Genomic DNA, 12,980 nt, shown 5'->3' on the forward strand with positions numbered 1-12,980 from the left:
GAGATCCATCCATCAGCCCAGCAAAAAAATCGTGAAACTAAAGAACACTGGGGGTGAGGCTCACAGGGTGGGGCATCTTCCCAGCAAGTGTGAGGCTTGGATTGAATATCTAGTACCACCAGTTGCCCAGGACTCACACCTGTCATCCCAGCTACTCAGGAAGCTGAGATCTGAGGATCACAGTTTGAAGCCAGACTGGGCAGTTAAGTCCATGAGACTCCAATGAACCAGCAAAAAAAAAAAAGCCAGAAGTGGCATTACGGCTTAAGTGGAGGAGGACCAGCCTGGAGCACAGAAGCCAAGCAAGATTGCCAGACCTGAGTTCAAGCCACAGTACACACACACACACACACACACAGTTTTTCAACACAGGTAAATTTGTCTACACGGTGTGTCCACAGATTGAGAATCCCCTGCTCTACCATGCAAGCATTTCTCAGGGAAAACTATGAGGCTCAGACAGACAGAGACACAGAGAGAAGTAATTGCTGCCTCGGCCCTTGTTACTAGAATCAGGGCACTGCCACCTCCCCTCCACCCCCTGCCCCGCATCCTGTCTCCGGCTGCCAGTGAGACTGACAGACAGGGTCACGTGGAGTTGAGGTTCAGTGGGAGGAAGCAAAAGCAGGGTACAAGGCGGTTGCTGAGTCTGGAGCTGATTTAAGGCACAACAAAAGAGTAAGTAGAGTCCCCCATCCCTTTCCATGTGGGTTTACTGGGAGGCAGAGCTGAGAACCAGCAGGACGGTAAAATGAGGATGGCATGTGAGCAGACACTCAGCAGGACTGTCACCTTCTCAATCCTTCATCAGGACCTCCACCATGGACCCATCACCGCCGAGCCAAGACTCTCCAACTCAGCCAGCGGCCACCTCTCCACTGTCACCCTACCGTTGGCACACAGGAGGTGGCCGGGAGAAGGCATCTGGAGGGTCCCGCTGGGGTCTCCTGGCTGGCTGGGGGAGAACACTGAGCCACCAGGAGCCCCCGGTTAGCAGCCAGCCAACTCGTCGCTCTCTCTTCCGTCGAGTGGTCTCTGCACCTCCCAAGGAGTCTCGAACCAGTCGCCCATGGCTCTCCAGGACCCTGTGGGGGAGACACAAGAACTCATCACTGGAGACAGAGGCTCCAGGTACAGTGCTCCCTTATCTGAGCCTGGACTGGGCTGGGTGGCCGGATGCTCGAGTTTCATCTTTGTCTGTCTAGACACAGGAAGTTGTGGGGACAACACCAGCCCAGCAGGAAGTGGCTGGGGGCCCCCTGTCAGCTCTCTTCCCTCTTGCCACCTAAAGTGGGGTGAAGGGGAGAAACCAGGAGGTCCAGGATGGGATAACAACTCCCATGAGAAACAGCACTATCCAGATGCCAGGTGGCTCTGGGCCCCCACCCTTCCCGCCTATTTTCAGTGGTCCACATTCAGCATGTCTTCTTGCCTGGAGACTATCTCTTCCTTGGTATTATTATCATTATCATCATCATCATTATTATTATTGCCAGTCCTTCCTGGGACTTGAACTCAGGGTCTGAGCATTGTCCCTGAGCTTGTTGTGTTCAGGTTAGTGCCCTACCACTTGAGCCACAACTCTAGTAAGAGCATTTTGCTTGCTAATTGGAGATAAGAGTCTAAGACTTTCCTTTCCAGGCTAGCTTCAAACCTCTACCCTCAGGCCTCAGCTTCTTGAGTAGCTAGGATTACAGGCATGAGCTCAGCCTGTAATTCTGATCAGGCATCTCTCTCTCTCTCTCTCTCTCTCTCTCTCTCTCTCTCTCTCTCTCTCTCTCTCTCGCCAGTCCTGGGCTTGAACTCAGGGCCTGAGCACTGTCCTTGGACTTTCTCAAGGCTAGAGCTCTACCACTTGAGCCACAGCACCACTTCCAACTCTTTCTATGTATGTGGTACCAAAGAATCCAACCCAGGCTTCATGCATGCTAGGCAAGCACTCTACCACCAGCCCATATTCCCAGCCTGATCAGGCAGAGGTTGGGGGGGTGGCAGAGGGATCGAGCTTTCTAATAAGCAGACTTGTTTCTCTTCTGCTTAAACACCTCCTATGGCTCCTTACTTCCTATCCCCAAGGCAAAATTCCTTGGGACTTGAAGTATTCCTCCTGAACTCGGCACTGTTTCTTTTCTTGGGTCTTCCCTTTCAACCCCTCTCTGGTGCCCTTCCAGTACTTTCATTTCCTGAGGCCTTGCTCAGCTCAGAGTTATAGCTGGGACTCTCTCTGGCAAATTCTTGTCCTTCTCTGCTTGGCAGAAGCCAACCAGCTCAAGACTTACTTAATGAAAATTGATGCAAATTAATGTAAATTTGCCCTCTGAGGGGACTTCCCTGGCCCTCTGCCCCTCCCTACCTCTTCCCCGAAGAAGAGATCTCCCCTACCCAGAAACTCTTGTACATGCCACAGCACCACATCCAGCTTTTTCTATGTATGTGGTCCAAGGCATCAAACCCAGGGCTTCCTGCATGCTAGACAAGTCAGCCTCTCCAATTGTTTTTTTTAAAACATTCACTTTCTAGGCCGGAAAACTATAGATGTAATATAACCACTAATATATGCTAATGTCAATACAAATATGAATATATGTTTGTATAAATGGATATGATTAATGCTAGTGATAATTAATGTTAATTAATAAGTAATAAACATAATAGCCTCTTCAATGGTCAGTGGGTCCTGAAGGATTAAGAGAGCCATAGGCAGTGGTAAGGGTTGGACTGTGTAGAAGGTGGTATGGACTCCCAGATGAGACTTGGGGTGAAGGGGATGCCCTAAACAAGAAAAAGGGGGCTCCCAGGCACCCCAACAACTTCCTCCTCTTCCCAGAGCCCAAGATGGAGCCACAGCCAGAACCACCTGTCTCACAGATCCCCGAGGCCCCCAGCCCTGACGTGGCTGTCTGGGACATTGGGGGGTTCGCCCTGCTGGATGGACGACTGACACTGCTCGGGGGCCAGGAGGAGGTAAGATGAGTGTGGGGGAGAAGGGGGAAGGCTGGGGTGGAGGCAGCGATGGGGTGGGAGAGGGGCTGGGAGTGTGGCCTAGTGGTAGAGTGCTTGCCTAGCATGCACCAAGACCTGGGTTCGATTCCTCATACATAGAAAAAGCCAGACATGGGGCCGTGGCTCAAGTAGCAGAGCTCTAGCCTTGAGAAAGGCCAAGAACAGTGCTGAGGCCCTGAGTTTGAGTCCCAGGACTGGCAAAATAAATAAAATAAATAACGATCTCTCTCTCTCTCCCTCCCCTCCAACCTCCCTTGGAGGACCAGTGTCCTCGGAGGCCCCGGGCCGGAAGTGGGAGCTCAGAAGGCAGCACACAAGCTTTCCTGGGGAAACTCAGGGACCCAGGCAAGTTGGGGAGGTTGCGGGTAGCTGGTGTCTGTGGGATCTGCCCAATGTGACGTGGGACAGGACAGGACCCATCACGATTCCAGGTTCTGACCTCCTAATTCTGACCACCCGCAGATCGAACCCTCGGGAAGACCGATCTAGAAGCTTCTGGCTCCAGCCAGGTTCACAATGTGCGGGTGAGACAGGCACCAGGGAAGGATGGGAGGCGGCAGAGGCGACCCGGGATTTCCACACACTCAGAGCCGAAGGGGACTGTTGCTGTGTGATCTGGAATGGGGGCTGAGTCTCTCTGGGCCTCTGTGTCTGCTGTCTGGTCCATGTGGAACTTAGGAGAGAACTTTCCTGTGTGGGGCTTTAACTCAGGGTCTTGCACTCTCATTTGGCTTTTTTTTTTAATTTCTCTCATGGCTAGTGCTCTCCCATATGAAAGAGCACTATTTCCACCTTTTTTGTTGTTTTATTGGAGATGAGAGTCTCACAGACTTTCCTGCTTGGACTATCTTTGAACTATGATCCTCAAATCACAGCCTCCAGAATAGTTAGGATTACAGGCGTGAGCCACCAGCGATGTCCAGATTTTCTTTCTTTCTTTTTCTTCTCTCTCTCTCTTTTTTTTTTTTTTTTTTGCCAGTCCTGGGGCTTGAACTCCGGATCTTGGGTTTTCTTTCTTTCTTTTTGGCGGTCGTGGGGCTTGAACTCTGGGCCCGGGTGCTGTCCCTGAGCTCTTCAGCTCAAGGGTACCTCCCTACCCCTGAGCCACAGCACCACTTCTGGTTTTCTGGTGGTTAATTGGAAATAAGAGTCTCACGACTTTAGTGCCCAGGCTGGCTTTGACTACGATCCTCAGATCTCAGCCTCCTGAGTAGCTGGGATTACAGGCGTGAGCCACCTAGCCTGGCTTTTTTTTTTTTTTTTTTTTTAGTTGCTGTTAGTAGAGTCTGAGTCTGGATTTGGTCCACCAAGCAAATGCAGGCCCAATGTTCTGTCCAGCTGACCTTGACGTCTCCTCTCTTAGGGGTTGCTCAAGAGAATCAAAGAGAAGAGAAAGGCCAAGTCGGAACTGGGAGGCCATGCTCTCCGGGATGGGTAAGGGGCTCCAACATTATCCCCCTCCCCTCCTGCTGTAGTGCTTCTGAGTGTTCTCGGTCCAGGTCAGGAGAAAGGAGGTGCCAGCAAAACCCTAATAAGGAAACCAGCTCTTACCGCAAAGGGGTGGGGAGGGCTCAGGGATGAACCCCACTAAAACACGGGAGCCAAGTCTGCATCCTGGTCTAGCAGTCAGGGAACGGATTCTCCAACTGAGACCCAAAGGAACAGCAAGTTACAAGGAAAGCCAGGCATGGATGGGGTCAAGGGGAGGAAGAATGAGAACCGAGCTGGAACCAACCAGAAGGAAGGAGTTGGGTTTATCCCCGAAGATGAGGCCACACGGGGTGGCTGGAGGCAGACACTGTAGGCTCCAGGCCCTCGTCCTCCTGTCCCCTCAGGCTGGGGGCAGGCGGGCAGGGGGTGAGGGATGGTGGCTGGAACCCCTGTTCTCCCTCCAGACCGCCCAGTGCTCTGGGCTCCAGAGAATCTCTTTCCGTGCTCTCCGAGTTGGACCTGGGAGCCGAGCGGGATGTGCGGGTGCGGCCGCTGCACCCCAGCCTCCTGGGGGAACCCTATTGCTTCCAGGTAAGTCCGCCTGGATCCCCTGGCCCCTCGAGTGGCTCCTCCCGACTCAGCCTTAACCACATACATACCCTTGGATCTTCCACTCCCACAGGTGACATGGGTCGGCGGGAGCCGCTGCTTCTCCTGCCGGTCGGGCGCAGAGAGAGATCGATGGGTAGAGGACCTGCGCCGCCAATTCCAGCCGAGCCAGGTCAGTGCCAGGGAAAAAAAAGCCACGCAGAGGCCCCGCCCACCCAAAGGCCCCGCCCACCACCGGGTCACACGGGTATCGTGTCCCGCCCACCGCCTGGCCCCGCCCACCGCCTGGCCCCACCCCTCCGATCTGCCCCAGCTCCCCTCCCCAGCACCAACACCACTGGCTCCTTTCCATCTGCTACCGCATCAGTCTTGGCGCCTGGACTCAGAGGCTGGGCACTGTCCCTGAATTTTTTTTTTTTTTGCCAGTCCCAGGGTTTGAACTCAGGGCCTGGCCACTGTCCTGGGCTTTCTCAAGGCTAGAGCTCTACCACGTGAGCCACCACCTCCGGATTTCTCTGTGTATGTGGTACCGAGGAATCGAACCCCGGTCTGTGTGCGTGCTAGGCGAGCACTCTACCACTAGGCCAAACTCCAGGGTCCTATCCCTGAATTAAAAAGAAAAAGGGCGGGGGTGCTCCAAGGCTGGCACTTGAGCCCCAGCTCCACTGCTGACGTTTCAGTGGTTCACTGGAGTTCAGAGCCTCAGGGACTTTTCCTGCCTGGGCTTGGTTTCGAACTGCAGTCCTCGGATTGCAGCCTCTCGAGTAGCTGAGATCACAGGCATGAGCCACGGAGCTGTCTGCACCCAATGCTGTGCCTACCAGTCTCCATGACGCCCCCTATTCAGGCTCCACCCCCAAAAAATGTTAGGACCCTGGTCAGCCACCTTTGGACTTCCATGACCCACCCCTGCCTCCACAGTGGGGGCCCCCCCCCGGACCGCCCGGGGCGTGGCGCACAGGGTTAGCACGGGAGGGGGTTCGTGGCCCCAGGGGCTGTCCTGGGGCGCTGACCCCTCCCAACTCCCCAAACCTGCCCGTCCCTCCCCAGGACAGCGCGGAGCGGGAAGAGACGTGGCTGAGCGTGTGGGTGCACGAGGCGAAGGGGCTGGCCCGAGCTGCGGCGGGGGCGCCCGGCGTGCGCGCCGAGCTGTGGCTGGACGGCGCGCTGCTGGCGCGCACGGCGCCCAGGCCCGGGCCCGGCCCGCTCTTCTGGGCCGAGCGCTTCCACTTCGAGGCGCTGCCGCCCGCCCGCCGCCTGTCCCTGCGGCTGCGCGGCGCGGGCCCCGCGGGCGCCGCTCTGGGCCGGGTGTCGCTGGCGCTGGAGGAGTCGAGCCCGCCCCGGGCGCCCGCTGCCGGCCTGGAGCGCTGGTTCCCGCTGCTCGGGGCGCCGTCGGGGGCCGCGCTGCGGGCGCGGGTCCGGGCGCGGCGCCTGCGCGTGCGGCCGTCCGAGCGGTACAAGGAGCTGGCCGAGTTCCTCACCTTCCACTACGCTCGCCTCTGCGGGGCGCTCGAGCCCGTGCTGCCCGCTCAGGCCAAGGAGGAGCTGGCCGCCGCCATGGTGCGCGTGCTGCGGGCCACCGGCCAGGCGCAGGTGAGGCCAGGACCGCGGAGCGGACGCCCCGCCGGGGGCGTGGGGAGGAGGGGTCTGAGCCGCGCCTGCCAGCGGCGGGGCCGGGTGAATGGGATCTGGCAGGGGCGCGGCCTGAGATGGTCCTGGCAGGGGCGTGGCGCTCCCAGGGGGCGGGGCCTTTGAACGTCGGGGGCGGAGCCTGAGTCTCTAGTGAAGGGCGGGGCCTGCGCATCTTCAGGGAAAGGCGGATGGGGGTGGGGGCTGAGCCTCTGCCTGTGTCTGAACTGAACGGCTTGTTTCTGCAAAATGCGAGGTGGAAGAGATTCTCGCCCCACTTAATAATGGGCGCCGGCAGTGTCTTCTGGGCCCGAGTGTGGACCCGTGGCCCAAATGTGAAGGCTGGGTCAAAAAGGCCGCAGTTCCTGCTGGCTCAGTCTACACACCGTGACACCGCCAATGTCCCCTCAGGCATTGGTCACAGACCTGGGCACTGTGGAGCTGGAACGCTGTGGAGGGCGTGAGGCGCTGCTGTTCCGAGAAAACACACTAGCCACCAAGGCCATTGATGAGTACATGAAGCTGGTGGCCCACAATTATCTTCAGCAGACCCTGGGTGAGCTGGGTCTGAGGGCCCCAGAGAAGATCTGGGAAGCTCCTGGTCACTGGGATTGTGGGACTGAGTGGTACTTAAGGGTGTTGGGACCCTGGAGTGGAGGGGGGAAGCTGGAAGCTCACTCACCACTGCTGTTATATATGTCTGGGGAGTGAGCTTGAGATGAGGGGCTTGAGTTCATCGGGGCTCTGGTCTCTCTCTGTGTTGGCTGCAGGACAAGTGGTGCGATGTCTTTGTGCCTCCACTGAGGACTGTGAAGTAGACCCCAGCAAGTGCCCAGCCTCGGAGCTCCCAGAGCACCGGGCCAGACTCCAAAAGAGCTGCGAGGAGGTCTTCGAAATCATCATCCACTCTTACGAGTGAGAATCAGAGCCCCAGCGACCGAGTCTACCTCCATCTCTCAGCCTGGGTGGTAACCTGACCCTCCCTGAATTAGGGTCACCAGAAAGGATGGAGGGCACTCAATTATTTGGTGCAATATTAGGGGCATGTTCGTATTTCATAAAGGATTCATTGTTTTCCATGCACCAGTGGCTTCATCTGGAAAATTAAAGTTCATGGCCACCAGGTATAGTGGCTCTTGCCTGTGATCCTAGCTACTGAGAAGGCTGAGATCTGAGGATCAAGGTTCAAATCCAGCCCAGACTCAGGCACACATCCAGGAAGAAAGCAAGACCCTAGCTCAAAAATAACTAGAATGCTGAGGGCTGATGGCTTATGCTTGTAATCCTAGCTACTCAGGAGGCTGAGATCTGAGGATGGTGGTTCAAAGTCAGCTCAGGTAGGAAAGCCCATCAGACTCTTAGATCTTTCTGATTAACCAGCAAAATGCCAGAATTGGAGGTGTGGCTCCAATTAGAAAGCCAGCCTCAGTGAAAAAAAGCTAACAGTCCTCAGGAAAAAAGCTAAAGGCCTTCAGTTCAGGCCCCTAGATCCTCACACAAATTAAAAAAAAAATAAATAAAAGCTTACTTCCAATGATAATTACATCCTGACCTCTGTCGATGGGCTTGAATCTAAGAGACTCCAGAGGTTACCATTATCACTACAGTGTAACCCTGGCCCCATGGGGAGGTACAGCCCCAAGCATTATTATTCTAGATGCCACCAATCCCAGACCCCTGTTGAATGGGGAAAAAGCCTACACAGTTCATGAGCAGTTGTCTGGCACAAACCATGCTATGCTTCATAGTTTTATGACTCCTGACCTTATGAGCTTTGTCATTCATTATTTGTGTGTGTGTGTTTGTGTGTGTGTATGTGTGTGTGTGTACATATGTGCATGCGAGTGTACCCATATACATGCATGCAATATGTATGTGCCAGTACTGAAGCTTGAACTCAGGGCCTTGAAATCTCACTTTGCCTTTGCACTCACGGCTAACAGGTGTTCTCCCTCTTGAGCCATATTCCACTTCTAGCTTTTTTGATGGAGATGAGTCTTTTGAACTTGTCTACCTAGGCCGACTTCTGTGATTCTCAGATCTCAGCCCCCTAAGTGGCTGGCAGCGTGAACCACTGACACCTGGCTCTATCCTGATCTCATGCCCACAGCCTCCACCTCCTCCTCCTCCTCTAACCACTGCCTTTTCTGCCCCAGGTGGTTCCCAGCAGAACTGAGCGCCGTGTTCTCCTGCTGGCGAGAAGCATGCAGGGCCCGTGGTTCTGACACCCTGGGCCCCAGGTTGGTGTGTGCCTCTCTCTTCCTGCGACTCCTCTGCCCCGCCATCCTGGCTCCCAGCCTCTTTGGCCTCGCCCCAGAACATCCAGCACCTGGCCCAGCCCGCACCCTCACCTTGATCGCCAAAGTCATACAGAACCTGGCCAACTGTGCCCCGTAGGTGCCAGGAAGCTGGAGAGGGGGTAACGCCAGGGAGCGGGGAGGCCCACAGGTAGCAAGTGACTCTCCTGACTCTCCCAGCCTGGCTCCTACCCCAGATTTGGTGAGAAGGAAGCCTACATGGACTTCATGAACAGCTTCCTGGAGGACCATGGACCAGCCATGCAGCACTTCCTGGACCAAGTAGCTGTGGTTGATGTTGATGCCACACCCTGCGGCTACCAGGCCAGTGGAGACCTGGCACTCCAGTTGGCAGTCCTGCATGCCCAGCTCTGTACCATCTTTGCGGAACTTGACCAGGTGCAGTCTGAGTGAGCCTGGAACTCCGGGTGCTGGATAGTGAGGTAACCATGGCTTGGGGGTGCTGAGGCCAGAGAGCTTGCCAAGCAGCTCTGCTTTACCTTCACAGACCACCTGTGACAACCTGGAACCACTGCCTACCATCCTGAGAGCTATTGAGGAGGGCCGGCCCGTGCCCGTGTCTGTGCCGATGCACCTGCCACCACCTCACACCCAGACTCACTTCAGGTAACCTCAAGTGTCTTCCAGGTTCTGGTGGGTGGGGGACAGGGAGAGAGGAGGGAGTGTCATACTCAGATAAGGGTCAGAGGTGAACATGGATGATGGGAGGGGAAGGGACAGGGTATGTTGCGGGTGGTTTCGAAGACTAGGGATGATGTTGTGTAAGGAGACAGGGTGTCTCTAGAACATCCTGAGGCCCAGGCAGTCATGGCAGAATTAAGGCAGGTCGTATCAGGTCAGGAAAACCTGACCTCTGGGGTCAGAGAGACAGAGAGTGGTGGCTGATGGCTTCAGGCATCATGTTGATCTTAGATGTTAGGATGGAGTCAGATGTCATCAAGAGTTGGGGGCCCAAGGTCAGAAGGACTACCTTTTCCAGGACTGGGTTGGGTTCTGCTTCCAACTGCTCACTGATTGGTCGCCGCATCATAACTATGGCTGGCTCTGACCCAACCCGGTTTTAAATACAACTAGGCCCCGCCCACCTAGTTGAACAAGCCCCGCCTCCCCTTTGAATCTCCAGACTGGTAACCAAGCTGGAGCTGGAAGAGATTTTCTGTTTTTTGGGGCCTGCCGTTGTGGGTAGGATCAGGTTAGGGAGCAAATTAGAATCAGGCCAAGGGTTCTCTCTACGCCGGCACCAACCTGTACTGCTAGCTATTCAGGAGGCAGAGATCTGAGAAGAGCTGCTCAAAGCCAGCCTGGACAGGCCAAACTTTTTTTTGGGGGGGGGGGTCATAGGACTTGAACTCTGGGCCTGGGCGCTGTCCTGAGCTCTTCAGCTCAAGGCTACCACCCTACCCTTGAGCCACAGCCCCATTTCCAGTTTTCTCTAGGTTAATTGGAAATAAGAGTCTCAGGTCCTTTTGTACCCGGGCTGGCATTGAACCAGGATCCTCAGATCTCAGCCTCCTGAGTAGCTAGGATGACTGGCGTGAGCCACTGCGCCCGGCCCAACCGGAGAGACTATTATCTCCAGTTAACCGATTAACGCATTAAATGGAACTGTGGCTCAAATAGCTAATGGAGAGTGGGAAGTCTTGAGTTCAACCCCAGTACTGGCACACATAAGGACAGGGTCCCGTCTGGGTCATGGGTAGTAGGGGCACAGATGTCAGAGGTCAAGGGTAGGGTCATTTCCGGCCGGAGGTCGGTAAAGGGTCCATCTCAAGGACTAGTTGAGGGTCTGATCTTCCCGGGGCCACCCCCAGCTTCTCCGCAGGGGAGAAGCCCGGCTTCCTGGCTCCCCGAGACCTCCCCAAGCACACCCCTCTCATCTCCAAGAGCCAGTCACTGCGCAGCTTCCAGGGCGCAGGGAGCTGGGCCCGCCGCCTGCGGGAGGAAGGGCGACCCGCGCCGCGGCCCCGGCCCGTGCAGCGCACGCAGAGCGTCCCGGCCCGCCGCCCCGCCCGCCGCCGCCCGTCCGCGGGGCCCCGGCCGCGACCCCGAGGCTCCGTATACACCGGTCCCGCGGCCCGCGGCCGGCCCTGGACCGGGGCCTCCGCGTCGCTGCCTCGGAAGCCGTCGGTGCCCTGGCAGCGCCAGCTGGACCAGCCGCGCGATCGAGACCAGACGCTGGGCACGCACCGACCGGTGGGCAAGGTGAGCCCCGGCCCAAGTTGTGGAGAGGGCGGGGGTGTGACCCTAGGCCTAGCCTCAGCCTCTCAGAGCCTCAGTTTCTCCCGACTGGGAAGGGCGATGGTACAGGCGGGAGGGATTACGGCTGCTGCCCCCCTCCCATCCACACAGCTGGCTGAACTACAGGGCGAGGTGGCCACGCTGCGCGAGGAACAGAAAGCGCTGTGGCGCCACGTGGAGTCGCTGAGCTCCCAACTCCGGGCCCTGACTCAGCAGCAGGAGCAGCTGGGCCTCCAGCTGCACGACCTGGAGTCCCCGCTACGAGCTGGGTGCGCCCCGCCCTCCCCGCTGGCCCCGCCCTCACAGAGGCCCCGCCCCCAGGCGAGCCCATCCACCAATGAGGTCTATCCAGGTAGTGCCTGAGACGGCCACGCCCCTCCCCCACGACATTGGCCCGGGCACTGGAAGCCCCGCCCCTAGGCAGGTGCCCCCACATGGCCCCGCCCCCAGGCAGGTCCACCCAGGCCCCACCCTTCAATCAGCCCCCTCTAGGTGGGCTAGGCCCGAGGTGTGAGTCCCGCAGTGTCCTCACCTAGTCAGGATCCCACCCCAAACTGGACAAGCTCCGCCTCCAAGTGTTGATTGACGGGTCCCTACACCTCACCAAACCTGGCTCTGATCAACCCCTTCTTCAGACGTGCTGAGCCCCCACTGTCCCGCCCCCCCCCCCGCAAACCCCGCTTCCACTCCACGTCTGGCCTTCGGAATCTAATTCCAGATTGGCAGCCTCTGACCTTACCTCTGAACCCTTGACCTCCAAACAGGACCTCAGAGTTGGATCCGGAGGATGAGGGCCTTGGAAGCGGTGAAGACCACAGACTGAGAAGTCTGGTGAGACTCCTCTGGGAGCCCGGCAAGCCTGCGTGGGTGGGAACCGGGGCTGAGTCTCACCCCATGTCCCCCTGCCTCCGCAGCACCATCGCCTGGCTGAGATGGAGCGCACTCAGCTCCAGCTGAGGGATGTCATCCAGAGCCTGCAGCTGGTGTCGAGGACATCCGGGTCCCGGAGCCAGCCTCTGCCCCTCAAAGCTCCCTTGGTGAACGGAGACACCGCTTGAGCGGTCCAGCACGCCCCACGTGGCCTGGGTGCCAACCACAGATGGGCACCATCTTCGGGGAGGGGATGGTGATAAATAAAGGTCTTGAGCTGCCCAAGTCATGTAAGATGGCCTGAGGTGAAGAAGTAGAGACCCAGACCAGGCAGGTGGCCGGGTACCATCTCCTGGAGAAGGGATACGCAGTAGATTGTCACATCAACTGTGTGGCCCTCGTTTGGTCATCACTCTATCTACATGCACCTATCAAGTTCCCTTCCCGAGGAAAACCCTGGGGCAAAGGTATCCATCAAACCTGCGCTCCACCTGCTCTCACCCCAGCCCCAAACGACGGGACCTTCCCGAGAATCACAAACCCACCACAGGGCTGGGTCCCTTAGGGGGGCGTGGGTGGGTGGGTGAGCGGTTCCGCTCGCGTCCGGGTGGACGGGGAGGCGGGAGGCGGATGGATAGGTGTAGCTGGCTGAGAGGGTATCCTGGCCCGGCCGGCGGGTGGAGGTCGGTGGGAGACCCTCGGGTTGGGCCCGGGCAGCGGTGTGGAACCAGGCAGACAGGATCCGCGTCCTCGAGTGGAGGAGACAGGTACGAAATCCACGCACGGGTGGAAGATGGCTGCGGGGGCGACGGGGACACAGGTGGGTGGGGGCGGGGACGGATGGAGGGGTGGATGGTTGGCGACTGGGCGGTTGAATCCCTG

At 57.5% G+C, this 12,980-nt stretch overlaps 2 protein-coding genes across 2 annotated transcripts; both read left to right on the forward strand.

Moving 5' to 3' along the window:
* The first annotated feature begins 782 nt into the window (after nucleotides 1-782).
* LOC150067863 (RAS protein activator like-3-like) lies at nucleotides 783-7,591 on the forward strand. The gene is made up of 10 exons (XM_090335523.1): nucleotides 783-1,131; nucleotides 2,828-2,964; nucleotides 3,264-3,348; nucleotides 3,466-3,527; nucleotides 4,367-4,437; nucleotides 4,899-5,025; nucleotides 5,117-5,215; nucleotides 6,094-6,636; nucleotides 7,084-7,228; nucleotides 7,443-7,591. The coding sequence occupies exons 1-10, from the start codon at nucleotides 822-824 to the stop codon at nucleotides 7,589-7,591; spliced, it is 1,728 nt and encodes a 575-aa protein (XP_090191649.1). The 5' UTR covers nucleotides 783-821.
* Nucleotides 7,592-7,602: 11 nt separating this feature from the next.
* Nucleotides 7,603-12,375, forward strand: LOC150067864 (RAS protein activator like-3-like). Its single transcript, XM_090335534.1, has 8 exons — nucleotides 7,603-7,796; nucleotides 8,829-9,065; nucleotides 9,167-9,368; nucleotides 9,478-9,596; nucleotides 10,802-11,192; nucleotides 11,340-11,497; nucleotides 11,993-12,059; nucleotides 12,143-12,375. The coding sequence occupies exons 1-8, from the start codon at nucleotides 7,717-7,719 to the stop codon at nucleotides 12,284-12,286; spliced, it is 1,398 nt and encodes a 465-aa protein (XP_090191660.1). The 5' UTR covers nucleotides 7,603-7,716; the 3' UTR covers nucleotides 12,287-12,375.
* The last annotated feature ends 605 nt before the right edge of the window (nucleotides 12,376-12,980 follow it).

This window comes from Megascapheus bottae, chromosome 1, assembly GCF_031878675.1.
Source record: "Megascapheus bottae isolate mThoBot1 chromosome 1, mThoBot2.hap1, whole genome shotgun sequence".
NCBI lineage: Eukaryota > Metazoa > Chordata > Mammalia > Rodentia > Geomyidae > Megascapheus > Megascapheus bottae.

Excerpts from the sequence above, each read along its gene's own strand:
- LOC150067864 (XM_090335534.1), top strand. The coding sequence starts at position 7,717 with ATGTTCGTATTTCATAAAGGATTCATTGTTTTCCATGCACCAGTGGCT. Across the intron at positions 9,597-10,801 it reads CACACCCAGACTCACTTCAG|CTTCTCCGCAGGGGAGAAGC; the intron begins GTAACCTCAAGT and ends GGCCACCCCCAG. Across the intron at positions 11,498-11,992 it reads GAGTCCCCGCTACGAGCTGG|GACCTCAGAGTTGGATCCGG; the intron begins GTGCGCCCCGCC and ends ACCTCCAAACAG.
- LOC150067863 (XM_090335523.1), top strand. The coding sequence starts at position 822 with ATGGACCCATCACCGCCGAGCCAAGACTCTCCAACTCAGCCAGCGGCC. Across the intron at positions 3,349-3,465 it reads GGGGAAACTCAGGGACCCAG|ATCGAACCCTCGGGAAGACC; the intron begins GCAAGTTGGGGA and ends GACCACCCGCAG. Across the intron at positions 5,216-6,093 it reads GCCAATTCCAGCCGAGCCAG|GACAGCGCGGAGCGGGAAGA; the intron begins GTCAGTGCCAGG and ends GTCCCTCCCCAG.